Source organism: Mytilus trossulus, chromosome 8 (assembly GCF_036588685.1).
Source record: "Mytilus trossulus isolate FHL-02 chromosome 8, PNRI_Mtr1.1.1.hap1, whole genome shotgun sequence".
NCBI classification, from domain to species: Eukaryota; Metazoa; Mollusca; class Bivalvia; order Mytilida; family Mytilidae; genus Mytilus; species Mytilus trossulus.
The window spans coordinates 46456862-46479972 of record NC_086380.1 but is presented as its reverse complement, the minus strand read 5'-3'; the positions used below and the strand labels follow the sequence as shown (position 1 = coordinate 46479972).

Sequence of the window (23111 nt, the reverse complement as noted above, 5' to 3'; positions counted from 1 at the left end):
GACGGACAGACTGACTGACGGACTGACGGAAGGACAGACAGAGGTAAAACAGTGTAACCCCCCCCCGCTAAGCAGTGGTATAAATATTGGCTGAGTTATGGCCCTTAAACATTCAGATTGTTTACTTGTTGAAGTAAAAAAGTCATCCTATCTTCTTTTATTGAATTCTTATGATTTCTTTGCTCTAATAGAATCTTCAAGTAAATAAAAATAACTTGTATACACAATGTAAGTAGTACCCCTGACTGACATACACATACAACATTTTTGTACAATAAATATGAAATGACACAAGCATTATGCCAGTTTTGCATGGCAATACATATTTCCTTACAGGTTAAAATTCATAGTAATGGAATGAAATTCTAACTTGATCTATAATAATTATATATAACTTGTCATGGTGTAAACTTTGTAAAAATATCAAGTCTTCAAGCAGGACGAAAAAAAACCGATGAAACTGATTCAATGAATTATTTCTTAAATGAAGTACATACATGTATCCTTTATCAAAAATAGATTATTAATAATAAAAGAGTTCACTTTATCCAAAAAAAAAATATATATATCATGTATATATATAGCATTCAGAAAATTAGTTTATACAGAATAAAAGACAATTTACCATGCTGGCCAAAGAAAAGGAAAAAATTCCAAAAATTCATTTATCATAAGACATAATATATGGACATAAGACATTTTATTTCACTAGAACCCCCACTTGGGGTATGCCGTATGTTAGTACACCATTGTTTTACAAACAATTAAAGTGCGAACATATTTACATTAGAACAACATGGTTAACAAAGGTGCAATTATAGTATATATGGACCATAATTTGGTATTCTGCCTTTGGTTTCTTTTTGTATCCTTTTTTATAAGTTCTAAAATTTTAACTTTTATTTTGTGTGTTGTGTTGGTGTTAGAATAGTATGAATGGAACAATTGAGTTTTTCGAGAAAAAATTAATACATTTTGATTCACCGTTTACGTGACATGAAACCAAACAGGAAACCAATCTTTATTTTCTTTATTTTGCACAATATAATTCAAAAGGCATAAATAAACACCATTACTAGTGTTACTTGCTTCATGTTAATATTTAAAATCTATTTTCAATGTTATATTAAAGTTTTTTTTAAACCTGACAGGAAACCATAAGAAACCGAAAGCATTTTTTTAGTTTTATTTTATTGCAAAATCTGCTTAAAATAATCTGAACAGTATACTTTTTCTTAAAATCCATCTTAAATGTAACAGTATTATAAAACTCCTAAATATGTGCTTGTTTTGAAAACAATTAGTACAATTTATTCAGAATTTTCCATATTTTCTTCATTGATACAGGATACCATAATCGTTGTATCTTGATGTTTAAGCCAAAAAAATGTATTTATATTTGGTTTTGATATTCCAGTTATATACAATTTATTCCAAATCATTGGCAATGTAACATTCTTCAAATCCAGTAAAGAAAAAAACTTTAAACTTGGAATTTAAATCTTTAAAATAGGCACAATGTGATACTTGTGACCTGTACACCATCTACATGGTTTCCACATTTTAACCTACTTTAGTGGGCTAAAATCAATAAAGTACTTCCTTTCAAGTCATGCATGGTAAAAGTTTACTTCTCCTTTGACAAGTTTATTGCGTTTCTGATAAGTGTTTGCAGAACATGAATAAAAAATATTAATTAAAAACTGTGACAAAGATTCCAACTTTGTACATTCCAAGTACATGTATAACGGTATATGTTAACACATGTTAGTTACACCATTTTATTCATCCAAGAGACAATTAGCATCTTTAAGACAAAAGAGCTTATTACAGAGAGTAAGAGTTATCTTTCTTGATAGTGATTTAAGTTATCAACATTAATTAAAATGTCTTCTTTTGTAACGTTAATAAGTCTTTATGAGATAACACAATTCTTTAGCTCAATGAACAAGATATGGTGATTAACTAATTTTTGATGTGACTGTCATAGGATAGACTGTCCTCAAGTCACGGGGATTATTCTGCCCCTTTTTCCGAAAACAAAGAATGAAAAAATTAATTTTGATGTAACCTTCATGGGATTGGACTATCCTCAGGTCACGGGGATTATTCTGCCCCTTTTCCGAAAAACAAATGTAAAAGTAAATGTAAATGTTAATGCTATTGATTCACACAAATTCTTCAGGCATTTGTCCTTTCTGTAGCACATTTAAGAGTTCAATTCCAGAAGCTCCTCTTTTGGTCATAGAATTTGCTAATTGGACTTTTCCTGGACACCATTTTACTTCAACACAGCTGTTTTCAATCATTTCAGATATAGATGCAATGTCTATTCTTAATCTTTTGTCCTCTACCAACTTGGTTGATTTTAATGCCTCGGTAACACTTTTGTTGTCAATAAAAGCTGTAATAGGTATAGTTCTTTGTGCAACTCCACAAATGTCCTCAATAATACTCCGAAAATATAATGCTGTTTCTAATCCATCCTGCAGACTTAAAGCTTCTGCAGCTATAGTAGAACGAACAACCCTTTTGATCTTATTGGCTTGCCATGAAATTGGACAACATTTTCCTATTCTATCTTTTATCCAAACAATGTGAGCTCCTGTACTCCCTTTACCATCATTTATATTTCCTAATGCTGCATCACTAAATACAAAAAATTCCCAGTCTTCTGTTTCCTTTCCTTTTAATGATGGGAAAAGCTGAATAGGCCTTATGTCTTTTAACTTTCCAATGTTTTTAATAGCACGTAAAAGATCACAAACTAATGCACTTTTCAATTTAGTACTTAAATCAACAAGTTCAAAAGCCAAATCTGGTCTTGATCCTTGCACTGCCCAGTTCAGTTGCCCAACCATTCTGCGATAATCTTTCTGCTCTTCTTGGGTAGGTTGTTTCAATTTCTGAAATGCACGCTGTGGCTCTATATGTTGGTGATCTAGTTTTTCCATGTAAATTGAATGATCAAGTTGTATACCTTCATTGTTTTGCTTTATCATAAAACCTATATAACGAAAATTCTCTTCTTCAATTTTTCCTGCTATAAATCTCTTCCTCAATTTTTCCATCAGTTTCTCAAATTCTTCATTTCCTGCATGGAGAAAGTCATCTACATGACAACAGAAAATACCTTGAAGAGATCCCTTTACTGTCAGAATAAACAAAGCAGGGTCAAGTTTTGATTGTCTGCATCCTAAATTTAAGAGTTCATCCTTAACACTTATATAAAACTGCCTAGCGCCATCCTTTAGTCCATACAATCCATGTTTAAGTTTCCAAATGAGTCCTTTTGGTGTATCACTTTCAACTGGAGGTTTAATATGGACATCACGATCTAATTTCTTTCCTTGTAGAAATGCTGATTTAATGTCGGTAGTTTTTATTGACCATTTCTTGCTTGCAGCAAATGTAAGGAATATTCTAATAGATCCTTTTCCTATTGTAGGACTATCTTTAGGAATGAAAGAGTGTTCTTCAAAACCCCGAGCTACTAATCTAGCTCTAGTTTCTCCATTTTTATTAGTTATTACCCATCTAGTAGAAATTGTCTTTTGACCACCATCTTCAACTTCCTCATAAGTGTTAAATTGTCTCAGCTTTTGTAATTCTAGTTGCTTTGCAATGTCACTATCATTTTGATCCACTTCATCAGTTGTTTGAACTTCAATGTCATTGGTCTGGTCTTCTAAAATATTCCATTCTAGATTACCCAAGTCTACACTTTTTTGTTCATCGCTTACATGATCTTTCACATTATACCAACTTTTGTTCCCTCCTGTTGCTTTGCCCGCTCTTCCAAGCACAGTTGCACTGATCCATTCATCTGAGCCTTGTAGTTTATATCGAATGTTATCATCTTTCTTTATAAGCTGTAAATCATGACTAACAGCTGTTGCTTCATGAGATGGATCTTCTTGAGGTGCACTTGTTATAGTTTCTGAAATAATGTCAAAGGATTTCTTTTCTTCATTAGTTTGTTCTTTAATTTCATTACTAATAATAATGTCACTTTTCTTCAACGCTATGTTATCTTGTTCTTTATTTTCTCCCAAATCAGTATTTATTTTGCATAATCTGTTTGGGGATACTCTAACAAATACTCCACCGTGTCTGACAAAAACAACTTTTCCATCTTGAAATACTACTTTCCCTGGTCCGAGCCAACGTTCTTTCCCTTCCCTTTTGTAAAACACCATGTCACCATTCTCATATACTTGTTCAGCTGCTCTTACTTTTGAGCGCAAAGCTCTGCGGATTCTTTCGTCTGCTTCAGTTTGAATATAAGCTTTTCGTGTCTCATGTAAAGTATTTAAATGTTTAGCAAATGCCTCACTACCAGTTGTTCCCTCTAATGCTGGTAGCTGTGCATGCATTAAGTTTGGCAAATTAGGATTTTTACCAAAAACTAATTGGTGACTGCTGAAACCATTCCACATTTGCAGTGAATTCCGTGCCATATTTGCCCATGATAAAAGTGTTCCTGATTCTACATTTTTATTTTCAGCCTCAAGTTTCATCAGCATAATATCAGTAATAGCATGTACACGTTCACAAAGTCCATTCTGATATGGGCTCATTCCAGCTGTTGTACATACTTTAACATTTAAAATAGATGCTACCTCCCTCATCTCATCAGAACTAAATTCACCTCCATTGTCAGACATGAGAGCTCCCATGACTCCGAAAATTCCTACCCAGTTTTTCATTAATGCCTCTATTACATTAGTAGGTTTCTTTCTATTTATAAAGACTGACACTGTATATCTTGACCACATGTCTATCATATGGAGAATCCAACGGTCTTTATACTGTTTCAAATCTATTGTAACTTTTTCGTTAAATTGTTTTGCCATAGGCATTGAGACTACTGGCCTTGGTGGTGTCACAGCATACATTTTACATAGATCACATTTAGATTAAATTTCTGATAGGTCCTCATCATATTCCTCTTTCCAAGTCCCAGCATCTTTTAGCAATGCCACAAGGCGTTTTTTAGGTGGATGTGCAAATTGACGATGAAGTTTGAGTAAAGCTGTTTTTCTTTTCTCTACATTCAATTCATCTAACCTGACAGCATTTACTTCTTCTACTTTCAATGTTTCTGTCTTATCTATGGGTATACAATAGTGCCCTGATGATGTAAGATTCAGTGATACTTCCTTTCCCATAATTATTGCTGTGTCATTCTCTAAATCCATTTTTACTCCGGCCTTTTTCTAGCAGACCTTGAAAGCAAGAGAGGGATATCTGAATCAACCACATCAGTTTTTAGTTTCACTTGCTCACCAACCATACAAATAGGCAAATCATACTCTCCAACTGATTTGAGCCTGGTTCCTCCTCCAAACTTGAATACTTTATGTCCGCTGCGATTGACAACCTTTTCACGATCCTCTTCATTCAATGAATAAAGATAACTGTTGAGCCATGTTTTTCCACATACTGTACTACTACATGCACTGTCCAATACTGCACAATTACGAGCATCATTTCCTAGCTGTTTAATGTCTTGTTTTTGGTATCCAGTGAATAAAACAGCATGTTCTTCCTCTTCTGTAATATGGACTTTTGACAGATTTGCCCAGCTGTCTGGACATTTTGCAACAAGATGTCTGTAGGATCCACATGATCTGCATGTTAAAAGTTTCCCATCTGGTCCTGATGGGTTTAAATTCTTTGCCCTTCTTTGAGATGACTGAAATCCTTGTCCACGTCCTCCACCTCTGCTATAGCGGCCTCCACGTTTATAGCCATAGCTGTTACCCCTTTTCACATAACCTGCAGCCCACAATGCTTCCTCGTTTTCAGCCAAAAAAGTTGGTTCAAGTTTTATACTTTGAGCTACACCCTTCACTTGACCTCCTTCTCCCTTGAACTTTTTCAAAGACCGTTTTGCTTCTTCATAAAGTGTCATTTTATTTTCATAATTCATCCCAGTCAAGACTAACATCTTTTCTTCTTTTGATATGTTAGCTTTCCTTAACAATTTGAAAGCCAAGATTTCCGAGGGCAATTTCATGTTTTTCTTTTCAATTTTTCTGTACTTGCTGTCAAAATAGGCAACATATTCATTGATTGATTGACCTTCTGGCCTTGTATAATCTTCGAAATCCTCAAATTTTTCTAAGCTATCTGCAAGGTCATCCTTAGCCAGATGCTTGTCAAGAAAATCTACTAAGGTATTTAAACCTGTATCTTTCTTCAAATCATCAAGAACAATTTGGTCAAAAACTTTTTCCCTAATCTTAGTTTCATCATCTTCAGGTAAGGAGAGTGCTACTGCAATTCCTCTTTTCTTTTTATCTAGGTCTGTTATTTCACTCCATGCTAATAGTTCTTGTTTATATAGTTCATAAGATTTAGATTTGTTGAATGATGGGAGGTTAATTCTGGTTGACATGATTGTTTTTACTTTTCCCCCTTTTTTTCTTTTTTTGTCTAGAATTTCTATGCATACAAATATTAAGCTCTCAGGAGGTCAGATACTCTTCCAGTATTGTTAATTTCAACTTTTATAACACTCTTGACAATTACACTGGACACACTATCTCAAATATTTATGCACGCTCTGCTATCATTGTTAACACATGTTAGTTACACCATTTTATTCATCCAAGAGACAATTAGCATCTTTAAGACAAAAGAGCTTATTACAGAGAGTAATAGTTATCTTTCTTGATACAGTGATTTAAGTTATCAACAGTATATTAACATGTATTTTTTATTAAATTATATTTATTCACCTAAAATATCCAGTAATATTTACTGCTGAAGTTAAATCAATCCAACGAGCATTGGTACAATGATAAGAGACGTAATTTCGATTGATTTTTCCAAGGACTCTTCACGTCATTATCGGGAAACGAAGTGTGTTCTAACGTCTGTCAAATATGAAATCGATTTTGCCAAGTCATTGGGCATTTATTTTCACACAGGATCGTATGTAACATTATGCACATAGGAAAAATAACAGACCACCGGCGCAATTGTATTTTCCTCTTTTAAACAAGACGAAACAAGTCTACAGATTATGTTTGCTAACATCCCGTTGGAAACAAAAACAATGTTTAGACCCAGTATTTCCTACATCCGGCCGTAATGGCGTTATCACATGTTAGTCACATGTTTCACGTATGACAGGAAATGATTAGAACTTAAGGACAAAAACAATTTTAATAAATAACTGGACTTCTGTTTCTTGTGAAATGTAACGCATAACGATAACGTAATTTTCTTACTTAATTATTACGAAGATCAAAACAAGAATGTAAATCATCTCGGATTTACCTGTTTGAACATCTCGCGAGAGTTTATATTTGCATATTGCATATTGTTTTTAAGAATTCTATTACAACAAAGCAGATTACATCATCTAAAAATTGCGTTACGAAATCGGACACAAAAAACACGCCACTGTTCTTACATCTGCTACATAAATACTTATAGTTCTCTGCATTTTCTTCTCACTATTCTTATTGGTCGATGTTCTTTGTTATTTGAAAGCAAAAGTTACAAATTTGCCGGTGACGATTATCTATAAATCAGTCAGCGTAATGCTCTTCGGAAGGAAGCAAAAAGTAACGCGAGAAACGACACAAAAATACGGTTGTAGAATCTTTGAAATTCGTATATTTTAATTTTTTTCTAGGGAAGAGTAGCATACACTTGTATGTTGATAAAAATAATGGCTTCTTTAGATGTAGTTGCAACTTTCCTTACAGTAATTCACATTTTATCACTTTTCTATAGTTATAGAAAACAGAGCCCAATAGCAAATTATGGTCCATATATAGAATATTTAGACAATATACGTAAAGTGTCTTGAAATATGAAATCTATTTGTATGAGGCTTAGAAACGGGGAAAATGCAAAGTTCTATCGATAAAAAAACATAAAAAAAATATGAAACAAATGTTGTTATAAAAAAGTGTTTTGAATTTCCCTACTGGGGTACCTTTTTGGGGTATTTCCCTATGAGCGTAGTCCAGGCGGTAAGAAATTGAAATTTTTAGGAATTAGAAAGGGGAAATGAACTTAGTTAATAACATTTAATTAAAAATAGTACTAGTATATCAATTACCAATTTGCAGACATAACAAGTTTAAATACATAAATGTTTAATCATTGTTACTACACGTTGTCATGGTTGTGATGTGACGTTGTTGATGAAATACAGTAGTTCAGGTAAGTACATGTAGGCGGGGCTAATAGGTTAGTTGAGGTCATTGACGTATAAAACTAACGTTTATACGTCATGTACGTATAGCTTTATCTATTTGGTAGAATAGCTGATTGCAGTATAAGTAATGGTATTCTACCCAATTCTCCATAAATCATACAATGAGCAGTACTTTTTTGAACCTTCAAAATTATTTTACAAAATTGCATATATATGCAAGTTTTCTATACCATTACATCATTAAAACAATGTCTTTTAAAACCAGATGCTCCACAGGGCGTAGCTTTATACGACCGCAGAGGTTGAACCCTGAACGGTTGGGGCAAGTATGGACACAACATTCAAGCTGGATTCCGCTCTAAATTTGGATTGTTATTAAATAGTTGACACAGCATAGGTTTCTGACACAGAATGAATGTATTCAAATGAACTTAAAATTTTTGATTTCTCTTAGAGCAATTCACTATGCTGTTGAATATTGAAAGTCTTCCAATCTAGCAGTGCGGTGTGAATTGGGCACTTTACCCATTAGCATTAAATGTTATCAACTTATGTTTAAATATTATGAGCGTCTCAGTAATATTGGTGAACGGTCTGGTGGTCCGCATGAAATTCTCAAAGCTGCTTTTGAAGTGGACAAAACTCTCACAAATAAAGAAAATTCATGGTCTTATAAACTATCTGAATTAATGAAATATATTGGAATATCCTTTAACAAGCATTGTAATATTAATTTCAAACAGAAACTAGAAGATTTCTACAAAAATAAAATTATTTTTGAACTTTCTAAGATAAAAGATGGAAACTGTGGTAAACTTTTATTTTTTAGTAAAATTTATACTAAATTTAAACAACAAGAATATTTAAATTTTAATATTCCTAAATACCTTAGAAAAAAACTCACTAAATTAAGAATAAGTGCACACTCATTAGCAATAGAAACTGGGAGGTATGCAAGACCAAAAATACCATCTAATGAGAGATTTTGTAAATTTTGCACAGAAAAAATTGAAAATGAGATTCATTTCTTGATTGAATGTCCGCAATATAAAAACATTAGATCTAAATATAAAATAAATGATATTAATTCAAATAATTTGGATGAAAATTTTACCAAAATGTTAAATCCTATGTCTGAAAAGGAATTAAAATCTATTTGTATGTATATTGAAGAAGCTCTTGATTTGAGAGACCACCATACCGTTTCATCAGATAATAATCTTTTACAGTAGTTTGTGCATATACATATATATATATCTTGTATTGTGTGTTTTAAGTAAATATACGAAAATCTATAATAATACTGAAATATAAGTCTATGGTATCAATATCAGTCTATAATGTATTTGTATACATAGAATTGGCTCATGACTTGTTACATGAATCTTTATTTCATTTATATGTTGTTTTAATATTATAATTGTCTGTATTTGGATCACGCCTCTATTGTGCTCTTTCCAATAAAATATTGAATTGAATTGAATTGAATATTAATCCTCTCAAAAAAATGTTTGAAGAAATTTTCTTTTTATTTATGAAATTTAAAATGAGAAAATTTTAACCCAATTTTTTATTCACATCCCCCTTTACCTTATTCCAAAACTAATTTCAATTAAAATATTCTAATGGAGTTTGCAACAATTACTACTCATTTAAATACATGATGTAAAAAAACTGCTTGTTATCACTGAATGGTAAAGATTATTTAAATTTATCAGTTGGTAGTAAAAAGTGAATATACATTGTATATTGTATATAACAAAGATTTAAGTTGATTCTGGACAAAGAAAGATAACTCCAATTAAAAAAAATTCTTGCAGATATTTCTTGCTTACTATACTGGACAAAGAAAGATAACTCTTAATTAAAAAAAAATTTGCTATTTTACAATATTGTGAAATTAGATATTTCTTGCCATTGCACAATACTGTGCAATTGAAAAGACTTGCTATTGCACAATACTTATTATAATAATTTTAGATCCTGATTTGGACCAACTTGAAAACTGGGCCCATAATCAAAAATCTAAGTACATGTTTAGATTCAGCATATCAAAGAGGCCCAAGAATTTATTTTTTGTTAAAATCAAACTTAGTTTAATTTTGGACCCTTTGCACTTTAATTTAGACCAATTTTAAAACTGGACCAAAAATTAAGAATCTACATACACAGTTAGATTTGGCATATCAAAGAACCCCAATTATTCAATTTTTGATGAAATCAAACAATGTTTAATTTTGGACCCCGATTTGGGCCAACTTGAAAACTGGGCCAATAATCAACCAGATGCTCCGCAGGGCGTAGCTTTATACGACCGCAGAGGTTGAACCCTGAACAGTTGGGGCAAGTATGGACACAACATTCAAGCTGGATTCCGCTCTAAATTTGGATTGTGATTAAATAGTTGACACAGCATAGGTTTCTGACACAGAATGAATCTAGTCAAATGAACTAAAAAAATTTGTTTTCTCTTAGAGCAATTCACTATGCTGTTGAATATTAATCCTCTCAAAAAAATGTTTGAAGAAATTTTCTTTTTATTTATGAAATTTCAAATGAGAAAAATTGAACCCAATTTTTTATTCACATCCCCCTTTCCCTTATTCCAAAACTAATTTCAATTAAAATATTCTAATGGAGTTTGCAACAATTACTACTCATTTAAATACATCATAAAATATAAAGATGCAAAAAAACTGCTTGTTATCACTGAATGGTAAAGATTATTTAAATTTATCAGTTGGTAGTAAAAAGTGAATATACATCTTATATTGTATATAACAAAGATTTAAGTTGATTCTGGACAAAGAAAGATAACTCCAATTAAAAAAAATTCTTGCAGATATTTCTTGCTTACTATACTGGACAAAGAAAGATAACTCTTAATTAAAAAAAAAATTGCTATTTCACAATATTGTGAAATTAGATATTTCTTGCCATTGCACAATATTGTGCAATTGAAAAGACTTGCTATTGCACAATACTTAATATAATAATTTTAGATCCTGATTTGGACCAACTTGAAAACTGGGCCCATAATCAAAAATCTAAGTACATGTTTAGATTCAGCATATCAAAAAGGCCCAAGAATTTAATTTTTGTTAAAATCAAACTTAGTTTAATTTTGGACCCTTTGCACTTTAATTTAGACCAATTTTAAAACTGGACCAAAAATTAAGAATCTACATACACAGTTAGATTTGGCATATCAAAGAACCCCAATTATTCAATTTTTGATGAAATCAAACAATGTTTAATTTTGGACCTCGATTTGGGCCAACTTGAAAACTGGGCCAATAATCAAAAATCTAAGTACATTTTTAGATTCAGCATATCAAAGAACCCGAAGGTTTCAATTTTTGTTAAAATCAAACTAAGTTTAATTTTGGACCCTTTGGACCTTAATGTAGACCAATTTGAAAACGGGACCAAAAATTAAGAATCTACATACACAGTTAGATTCGGCATATTAAAGAACCCCAATTATTCAATTTTGATGAAATCAAACAAAGTTTAATTTTAGACCCTTTGGGCCCCTTTTTCCTTAACTGTTGGGACCAAAACTCCCAAAATCAATACCAACCTTCCTTTTATAGTCATAAACCTTGTGTTTAAATTTCATAGAATTCTATTTACTTATACTAACGCTTTGGTGCGAAAACCAAGAAAAATGCTTATTTGGGTCCCTTTTTGGCCCCTTATTCCTAAACTGTTGGGACCGAAACTCCCAAAATCATTACCAACCTTCCTTTTGTGGTCATAAACATTGTGTTTAAATTTCATTGATTTCTATTTACTTTAACTAAAGTTATTGTGCGAAAACCAAGAATAATGCTTATTTGGGCCCTTTTTTGGCCCCTAATTCCTAAACTGTTGAAACCAAAACTCCCAAAATCAATCCCAACCTGTCTTTTGTGGTTATAAACCTTGTGTCAAAATTTCATAGATTTCTATTAACTTAAACTAAAGTTATAGTGCGAAAACCAAGAAAATGCTTATTTGGGCCCTTTTTGGCCCCTAATTCCTAAAATGTTGGGACCAAAACTCCCAAAATCAATACCAGCCTTCCTTTTATGGTCATAAACCTTGTGTTAAAATTTCATAGATTTCTATTCACTTTTACTAAAGTTAGAGTGCGAAAACTAAAAGTATTCGGACGACGACGACGACGACGACGACGACGACGACGACGCCAACGTGATAGCAATATACGACGAAAATTTTTTCAAAATTTGCGGTCGTATAAAAATCTAAGTACATTTTTAGATTCAGCATATCAAAGAACCCCAAGGTTTCAATTTTTGTTAAAATCAAACTAAGTTTAATTTTGGACCCTTTGGACCTTAATGTAGACCAATTTGAAAAAGGGACCAAAAATTAAGAATCTACATGCACAGTTAGATTCGGCATATTAAAGAACCCCAATTTTTCAATTTTGATGAAATCAAACAAAGTTTAATTTTGGACCCTTTGGGCCCCTTTTTCCTTAACTGTTGGGACCAAAACTTCCAAAATCAATACCAACCTTCCTTTTATAGTCATAAACCTTGTGTTTAAATTTCATAGATTTCTATTCACTTATACTAACGCTATGGTGCGAAAACCAAGAAAAATGCTTATTTGGGTCCCTTTTTGGCCCCTAATTCCTAAACTGTTGGGACCGAAACTCCCAAAATCAATACCAACCTTCCTTTTGTGGTCATAAACATTGTGTTTAAATTTCATTGATTTCTATTTACTTTAACTAAAGTTATTGTGCAAAAACCAAGAATAATGCTTATTTGGGCCCTTTTTTGGCCCCTAATTCCTAAACTGTTGAAAATAAAACTCCCAAAATCAATCCCAACCTTTATTTTGTGGTTATAAACCTTGTGTCAAAATTTCATAGATTTCTATGAACTTAAACTAAAGTTATAGTGCGAAACCAAGAAAATGCTTATTTGGGCCCTTTTTGGCCCCTAATTCCTAAAATGTTGGGACCAAAACTCCCAAAATCAATACCAGCCTTCCTTTTATGGTCATAAACCTTGTGTTAAAATTTCATAGATTTCTATTCACTTTTACTAAAGTTAGAGTGCGAAAACTAAAAGTATTCGGACGACGACGACGCCAACGTGATAGCAATATACGACGAAATTTTTTTCCAAATTTGCGGTCGTATAAAAATGAGTTATTTCCCCTTTGAACAAAAAACTAGTAATTAATAAGTATTTCATTAAAAATTTAATTCTAGGGAGAGGGCTATAACTGGAATTCTAGCATGTCTAGACAGTTCAGCACCCAGGAACAATTCAGCACCCAGACAAATTGGCACCTTATGAATTATTTATCTTTGATCTAAATATACATTTGTAGTGAACCACAAATTAAATGGCCATGGAAAAATAATTGATGGTTTCCCCAAAGCTGACCGGGTATTTTTTTTACCGCTGGCTCATTTAATTTTTCTGTGAAAAAAATAAATATATTTTTTTTTAAATGTCAGATTAATGCATGTTCCCTAAAATCTACAATACAGTTTAACACTAATGCAGTCAATTAAAATTATATAAAATCTACAAGAAATCCTTAAAAGCAGTTTGAAATAAGTGAGTCTTGAGTTGCAACCATTCCAAGTTGATAGAGGGATGTGTGTCGGAGATGTTAACTTTGGGAACAAGTTTATTTCCTAGGTCCTATTTTGATGTTTCCTGAAATTAGTTCTGTTTTGTCGCTACAAAAACTCTGTGTGAGGCCAAGGTCATGTCGTGCTGCTATGATCACCCCTCCATGAGGATCTCCTTTTCTATCCCTACGAATGATGTTAAAACCTAGGGAATCTGGGAAGATCTCCTTTCTATGAATCTTGTCAGATAGCCAACTTTCAGTTCCAAGTATGACGACTGGTATTGTAGATTCCAGTAAAACTTGCAGGTCATTACTTTTGTTTTTAATACTCTGAAAATTGAAAATGAGTATTCTGAGTGAACTCTGCTGTCGTTATAACCCTTTCACCGATTGCTGCCCTGACAGAAGTTACTCCGAGACGATGGCTTCCCTTGCTACTATTACTCAAGTGGAAGATCTTCATAATAAATGTCAATAAAAACTTGTTTATAATTATTTGTGTATTTATTTCATTCACTAACACCATGTATTCCGCTCTTTCACCCCAAATCGTAATTTTTTAACCCAAAACGGCAAAATTTTGAAAAAATTGATGAGGCTGTACATATTCCTCACCCTGATCGATGTCCATTCCAAGTGTTTTGTACATAAAACGACATTTTATGTCAAAAAAGTATACTAGTTTCGCTTCAATTCTTCCATATTCTATCAAAAAAAATGTTCCCTCATTCAAATTCTCGTAAATTCTGTAAATTTCCTCTGATTTTGACACGGTTTTCAACAAACGGAACTGCCATGTTTACATTTTCATCCGGGTTATTCATCAAAGAAAGATAACTCATGTTTGCCGTGGTGTAGTGGTTAGTGCATCGGACTACTAACACAAAGGTTCCTGGTTCGATTCCCGTTTGGGATGAAAATTTCAGGAACTCAATTTTCGGCTCTCCCTTGACACCATTTGCGAGTATGGTCTTGAGGAAACGATGATAGTCCGTCGGACGGGGACGATAAATGGCTGACCCGTGTTAAGAGAGAGCCATATCTCTTGCACGTTAAAGACACCCTTGTAGATTTCGAAAAAGAGTAGGCTAATGCCGCTACAAGGCAGCACTCGCACCCGAAAAGTGGAAAGGGATTAATATAAGTTGTAAAACTTGTTTCCCAATCCACTATAAACAAATATGTTTAAACTAACTCATGTTTGCACTGTTTGAGTTGGAAATATAAAAGAGGTATTCCGATCCCGGTAAAACAGGACTCATCGTCAGCTGTCTGAAGCGTGAATCCCGGTAAACCAGGACTCGTTGGCAAAAGGGTTAATGGTAAAGCCTTTGGTTTGTTTGGCTTTGGTGATGATGCGGCTTGTGGATGACCAGGGCTAGACATCAGAGAATTCGACACGCTAGCATAACTCTGGTTTGATGATAATACTGAGTATGTGTTACTATTCTAGTAGGTCGTAAAGTACAGTTGAGTAGTTGCAGTTGTTACATACTACACAATGCCAGGAAACAGATGTGTTTGCTAGATCTGTGTATTCTAGGGTATCAGGTCCGTTCGCGCCCAATACACTTTCGCATCCTACACGTTCGCACCTCGCACGTTCGCACCCAAGGTTCGTTTGCACTCTACATGTTCGCGTCCAATTTTAATTCAAATTCCAGTAGAATAATTGGAAAATCATGATTGTTGTTTTAAATTGCTTTAACTGAATGTATTTGGCTTGGTATGAGTAAAACATTGAAGATTTTAAATGAAAAACACATAAAAGATAATTGTTTTTAACAGCTTGGTCCCTTTGATCTGAACAATGAAACAATAAAATATAGCAATACACTATTATAATCAAAACATGATTAAAAAAATATTCAACACACCAGAAAAAGTCGGAAATTCACTTTATTTTGAAACAAATCAAAGAAAAAATTATAACAATACACTTAACAAAACATGATATAGAGTTATTCAAACAAATTAAAACGTTGACAGAATCTCACTTTATTTAGAAAGGATTATTTTTTTTTAACAATTCACTATCCAAAACATGATAAAGATTTATTCAACACCAAGCAAAATGCTGTCTAACTTTATTTTTGAGACAACGACAACAAATACACTTGCCAAAACTTGATTACAAAGTTATTAAACACAAAACCGATTAAAATTGGGCGCTAACATGTAGGGGGCGAAAGTGAAAGGGGGCGAACATGAGTGGGTGCGAACTTGAATGGGCGCGAACGGACCCGGATTCGTATTCTAGTGTGTCTATTCCAGTGCATGTGGCCTGGTACCAGTGGTCGCATTCGTCACATTAAGGGCTTTTTGACCCCATTATATTAAAATGGGTACGTTTTTTTAGGCAAAAATGGCACACCCCTACCAAAAAAATACCCCCCCCCCCCCCCCATATTTTGTATTAAAAGTTTTTTTAGATATCTTTGCTATTCCCGTGATATATCTCTGACATGTTATAGATTAGCATATTAAAAATATTGAATAAACAGCAAAAGCAAGGATTTGTATAGTAAGATCTTAATAAAATACTATAGTCTTTACAAATACTTTGCAAAACATACATTTTTGTGTACCACTTACTGGGGGATTTTATTAACACGGAATAAATTAAAAATTGAAATGGTAAATGAAATATCCTTATATAAATATATATTTAAAGGACTGGGAGTTTGTGTAACAGGCAAAATGTGTTAATCATGCATTATCATCATCATTTTTATGTAGAACCAATTTACCCTGTTACCGGAAGTAATATTGTACATTTGTACTTATAAAGGATTGATTTTATCTTGAGTTCTATTATCGCAAAATCTGGTCTTTATTCTCCCCCGGAACCGGAAAGAAAAACAACAACTGTAAACAAGTTCAAACCAATATTGAATAACGTACAAAGACTACTGTAGGCGTTATTCTTGTACGTCAACGTACAAAAATAATTATAGATTTAATTTATGTTAGTCCTTTTTCTAAAATTTTATGATATTCTGTATATAAAAGAACTTTTAAGGTTACCATACGAGGTGCACCAAAGACTACTGTAGCCGTTATCCTTGTCACATAATTATTTATGATATGATTATGAGGCAGATGTTATCTGTGAGTGTTAACCCCCAGTTTTGAAAATTGAAGGCCTAGCTAAGCATCCACTAAATGTATAAAACTTATATTAATTTTGCATATCAAAAATATAATATCCTATTTGGATTGTGATGGTTTTTTTTTCATTCCAGCAGAAGGTGTTAAAATCTGTCTCAAGGTACTTGTTACTTGACAATGCTTTAGCGTACATTTTTCCTACGATATATCTTTCTACATTATACGAAAACTAAAAATCTGGACTTAGAATAAGGCGTATACAACATTGTACAATGGTATAGGTACATCACATCATGAAATTTGAGCCTGTGTATTGTTCTCAATGAACCTCCAATTATAATGGGTACAAATTTAATCGGCACCTGGTCAAATCGACACCTTAAGAAAAAGTCAAATCGGTACCTGGTTAAATCGGCACCTGGTCAAATTGGCACCTAATTATTAAAATCGGCATCTGATAAAATTATAAATGATATAATATAATATAATATACATGTATCAACACATATTAATCATTAAGCAGTTAAAATACATTTTATAAAAAAAATAATTTTATAAGTTAATCATGTTAATTTGTTTGAAGTTTTCTCAACATTCTTTGACTGATGTTTTGATTAGACTATTCTGTGCATTAATTAAGTAATCACTTTTATCAATCAAATAATTAACATGTTTGTTGTTATGAAGTCAATGACCTATATGTAATACTATAGTCTGAAACACCAGGGTCACAGCATCTGTTTACTATCCAGAGTTCTTATCAGATCCTTACTGTTACCACTTTTATATATGAGAACTGTTTCTAGATCAGCATCACTTGTGTGCTTTATACTTGACAAGACATGTACTGTATATAGTTTAGATTAGAATAAAACATCTGTATATATAAAAAAATAAATAAAAAAAAATGAATAATTCTTATACTTACCATTTCCCTGTGAGGATTAAACAGCACCAACAGTCATGCAAGATCTCAACTGTTCCAAACATGCATAACAAATATCCATTACCTTAGCTTGATGACATATTAAGTTGAACAACAAGAACAAAAACATACTAAAATTCACAGAGATGTTTTAAAGTCAATATTTGTACATTTTAGATAAAACCTTCATATTAATGAAAAGAATAGGATTATTCAACATATTTTAAAATGGGTGCTGAATTGACTACAATTGGTGCCAATTTAACCAGTTGCTGATTTGACTAGGTACCAATTTGACTATACCAGGTGCCGATTTGACCAGGTGCCGATTTAACTGGGTGCCGATTTGACTAGAATTCAATTATAATGATACTGAAAAAAAAATATATCACATCACATACATGTAGCATGTATAGTGCGCAAGTCCAGAATGTTCTCCATGAAGCTACCATGATAACAATAATGATTCAGAAGTACATCACATGATATAGTGCAAATCCAGTATTGTTCTCCATAAATCTCCCATGATTCTGATTGAGAAGTACATTTCTTTATCATGTTTGTGTAGTCTTAAGTTCAGTATTGTTCTCCATGAACATTATATATATATATATGAACCTCCCATGAAAGTGATATTGATTCAGAAGTTCTTCATGTCATTTATAGTTAGTTTTGTATTTTTATGACCCCGCCTTAATGGGCGGGCATTATACTGATACCAATAGTATATTCACCTGTTACCTACTGTGGATTCATTATTATTCGTTGTATACCAATTTTCGTGGATTTCGTGGATACAGGAGAACCACGAATTCAAATGTTTAACGAATTACAAATTCTCTTAAGGAATATATGCAAACCACGAAATTAAATATCCACGAACAAGCAAGTTTTCATCAATCCATGTAAATTGGTGCCCATGAAAATAAATGAATCCACAGTATCTACATGTACATGTATATCTATTACCTTATCTGTACATTATCTGTACGTTCCGCATCTGACAGGCCCACCACCAAACGGTGTATTTAGGATTTTGCTATATCATGTATATACACGGGTCATAATCAAAGGGGTGACACTTCTAAATTCAATCATTGTCAAATTGTTCCCTATTGTAGTATTTCAATCAGTGAGACTTTCTACGATATACATGTACGAATACTAAAAATCTGGACTTAAAATAAGGCATATAGGTACAGTTTTTCAATTTGTTAGCAGGCATGACGTAAAACAGAGAATAAAAAAAACAACTTTAATTTATGAATTATAACTACATTGTCATGATTGTGTAACATACATGTAGTACAAGGCTGTTGATTAAAAAATACTCCATTCCAGGACTTTTTGTTTTCCAAATAATTAATATTATCAATTATTGATAAGTTTCAGGTCGACAGGTTCAAACAGAAAAATTTTGAAAGCAGAGAAAACTGTGTATCTTATAATCGGCATGACTATCAGATGACAATACCAAATACTAAAATAAGGCTTACCCATACATGTAGTTATATACTTAAATTCAGTCACAGACCGGCGATATCAAGGGTGTGTTCTTGTTTATTTTAAAATGAACCTACATGTATAATGATTATGATACTTATATATCTTTTGACTTAATTGAACAATGACAGTTCTAGTGGGATCAGAGAGTGACTGTATTATATTATAATTTTAGGTCCTAAATTTTTGTGAGACTTATGAGTGACCAACAAGAAACACTATGGACTGCTTTAATGGATGAATCAGGTATGTTCACTGGTTTTTTTCCAAAACATTTATTGTGTGTACATCAAAGTGTTTATGTATATACTTTTATCACCTCACTTTAATTTTCCCTCTCCAACATGCCCAAGGGGCCATCCTTCAAACGATATATTAAATATTTGTAACAAACATACATTTTGTAGGTTACTACATACTTCTGTAGGTTTAACACCTCTATTATTCTTGTAATCTCCATTATCTACATTTGTACTATGTCTATTTATATGAATTAAAGGAGATGCAGGAAGTATATAATATATTGATTGATTGATTAATTGGTGGTGTTTTAACTCCACTTTTGATTGCAACTTTTGGACTATTTCATGGCAGCCAGTTTTTATTGGTGGAGGAAGCTGCCAGGAGTTCTAAGAGAATACCACCTATGTTTCGATCAGAAAACTGACAATCCTAGTCAATTAAGATTGGAGTCGAGTGCACTCACATGAGTAGGGTTTGAACTCACAACCTCAATTTTGACTGGCTATTGATTATATATTACAGCACAAGAACTACTTAGACCACTTGGCCACTGAGCATGATGAGGCCCCTTGATGTATATATATATAAACATAGTATCTAGAGGAAAGCATTTGGTGTCCAACAATGAATTCACACTAGTCTAAGTTTTAAAAAGTATTGAATGACATTCCAACTTGCTTACATGAACATTTGGCAGGGTTAACAATTTTTTCAACTCTCAGCCTTTTCATGTTCCAATAGTATTATACTGCCATCATGTTATATACAAGATGAAAGTAAAATCCAATAAGGTTCAAATCAGGAATATCATATACTGTGGATTCATTATTATTCGTTGGATACCAATTTTCGTGGTTTTCGTGGGTAAAGGTGAACCACGAAATTCAATGTTCAACGAAAGACAAATTTTCTATAGGCTTGTATGCAAACTTTTGCAAAACCACGAAATCGAATATCCACGAATATGCAAGATTTCTTTGATCCACGAAAATTGGTACCCACGAAAATAAATGAATCCACAGTACATGTAAAGTATAACACAAATACAAAGTTGAATATTAGTAAAATAGTCTAGAAGAAATTCAGATTCAAAGAATGCTTGCAGTATCTGAAGGAAAGCTTAAATGCTTAATATAAGAATTAAAACATAAAAACAACACACAACTTAAGCCAGTGAAGACAACTTTAGCCAGTTAAGGTCTTATGGCCAAATTCATGTTTTATTTTCTCAGGACAAACATTTTTTCTTGCAAATAAGAAACTACAGTATATAAATTTCAGATACATACACATGATACAAGAAAAAAGAAAGGGGCAGTTCCGGTAAGGACCGATTTTGGCCTCAAATTCTAGGTTTGTTTAATAAAATATTTTTGGACACTTTTTAAACACTTATGTGTCTATTTCAATTGATTCAATTGGTTATGTGAAAGATTTAAACTTAGTAAGTCATTAAAAACGCTCCGATTCAAGCTTAAATATGAAAAATCTATCAAATATGCAAAAAATTGTCAGTTTTCAGATGTTTTTTATATGACCGCAAAATTTGAAAAAAATTTGAGTCATATATTGCTATCACGTTGGCGTCGTCGTCGTCCGAATACTTTTAGTTTTCGCACTCTAACTTTAGTAAAAATTAATAGAAATCTTTGAAATTTTAACACAAGGTTTATGACCACAAAGGAAGGTTGGTATTGATTTTGGGAGTTTTGGTCCCAACATTTTAGGAATTAGGGGCCAAAAAGGGCCCAAATAAGCATTTTCTTGGTTTTCGCACTATAACTTTAGTTTAAGTTAATAGAAATCTATGAAATTTTGACACAAGGTTAATGACCACAAAAGAAAGGTTTGGATTGATTTTGGGAGTTTTGGTTTCAACAGTTTAGGAATGAGGGCCAAAAAAGGGCCCAAATATGCATTATTCTTGGTTTTCGCACAATAACTTTAGTTTACATTTGTAAGTAGATAGAAATCAATGAAATTTAAACACAATGTTTATGACCACAAAAGGAAGGTTAGTATTGATTTTGGGAGTTTAGGTCCCAACAGTTTAGGAATTAGGGGCCAAAAAGGTACCCTAATAAGCATTTTTCTTGGTTTTTGCACCATAAAGTTAGTATAAGTAAATAGAAATCTATGAAATTTAAACACAAGGTTTATGACTGTTTTGGTCCAAACAGTTTAGGAATAAGGGGCCCAAAGGATCCAAAATTAAACTTTCATCAAAATTGAATAATTGGGGTTCTTTGATATGCCGATTCTAACTGTGTATGAAGATTCTTTACTTTTGGTCCCATTTTCAAATTGGTCTACATCAAGGTCCAAAGGTTCCAAAATTAAACTTAGTTTGATTTTGACAAAAAATGAATCGTTTGGGTTCTTTGATATGCTGAATCTAAAAAGTACTTAGATTCTTGATTATTGGCCCAGTTTTCAAGTTGGTCCAAATCAGGGTCCAAAATTAAACTTTGTTTGATTTCATCAAAAATTGAATAAATGGTGTTCTTTGATATGCCAAATCTAACTGTGTATGTAGATTCTTCATTTTTGGTCCTGTTTTCAAATTGGTCTACATTAAAGTCCAAAAGGGTCCAAAATTAAATTTAAACTTAGTTTGAGTTTAACAAAAATTGAAATCTTGGGGTTCTTTGATATGCTGAATCCAAACTTGTACTTAGATTTTTGATTATGGGCCCAGTTTTCAAGTTGGTCCAAATCAGGATCTAAAATTATTATGTTAAGTATTGTGCAATAGCAAGTCTTTTCAATTGCACAGTATTGCGCAATGACAAGAAATATCTAATTGCACAATATTGTGAAATAGCATTTTTTTTTTTATTAGAGTTATCTTTCTTTTTCCAGAATAGTAAGCAAGAAATATCTAATCGCACAATATTGTGCAATAGCAAGATTTTTTTTTAATTGGAGTTATCTTTCTTTGTCCAGAATCAACTTAAATCTTTGTTATATACAATATTACTACCAACTGATAAATTAAAATAATCTTTACCATTCAGTGATAGCATAAGCAAGCAGTTTATTTACATCTTAATATTTTATGATGTATTTAAATGAGTAGTTATTGTTGCAAACTCCATTTGAAATTTTAATTGAGATTAGTTTTGGAATAAGGGAAAGGGGGATGTGATTAAAAAAATTGGGTTCAATTTTTCTCATTTGAAATTTTATAAATAAAAAGAAAATTTCTTCAAACATTTTTTTGAGAGGATTAATATTCAACAGCATAGTGAATTGCTCTAAGAGAAAATAAAAATTTTAAGTTCATTAGAACACATTCATTCTGTGTCAGAAACCTATGCTGTGTCAACTATTTGATCACAATCCAAATTTAGAGCTGAATCCAGCTTGAATGTTGTGTCCACCATACCTGCCCAACTGTTCAGGGTTCAACCTCTGCGGTCGTATAAAGCTAAGCCCTGCGGAGCATCTGGTTGTCAAGTGGCCGCATCCGTGTTCATCCTCAACCTTTATATATATGTTATGTATTATCATCAAATACACATTACATTTCATTATTAT

At 32.5% G+C, this 23111-nt stretch overlaps 3 protein-coding genes across 9 annotated transcripts in view; 1 reads left to right on the top strand and 2 right to left on the bottom strand.

Moving 5' to 3' along the window:
* Positions 1 to 16652, bottom strand: part of LOC134681040 (density-regulated protein homolog) — a 36116-nt gene extending 19464 nt beyond the window's left edge. The window contains exon 1 of the mRNA XM_063540422.1: positions 16540 to 16652. The gene's annotated coding sequence lies outside the window, so the exon portion shown is untranslated. The remainder of the gene's footprint in view (positions 1 to 16539) is intronic.
* LOC134727714 (uncharacterized) lies at positions 2169 to 4898 on the bottom strand. Its single transcript, XM_063592098.1, has one exon. It carries the CDS (start codon positions 4896 to 4898, stop codon positions 2169 to 2171), a length of 2730 nt encoding a protein of 909 aa, XP_063448168.1.
* The window catches only part of LOC134681039 (kinesin-related protein 13-like), a 52298-nt gene continuing 45597 nt past the window's right edge, over positions 16411 to 23111 (top strand). For 2 of the 7 annotated variants that reach the window (XM_063540420.1, XM_063540416.1), the window contains exons 1-2: positions 16616 to 16718; positions 19504 to 19574. In XM_063540420.1, coding sequence (XP_063396490.1) covers positions 19526 to 19574 — 49 coding nt within the window. In that variant the 5' untranslated portion in view covers positions 16616 to 16718; positions 19504 to 19525. Of the gene's footprint in view, positions 16427 to 16615; positions 16901 to 19503; positions 19575 to 23111 lie in introns of those variants that run through there. The other 5 variants (XM_063540419.1, XM_063540415.1, XM_063540418.1 and 2 more) reach the window with 4 other exon arrangements.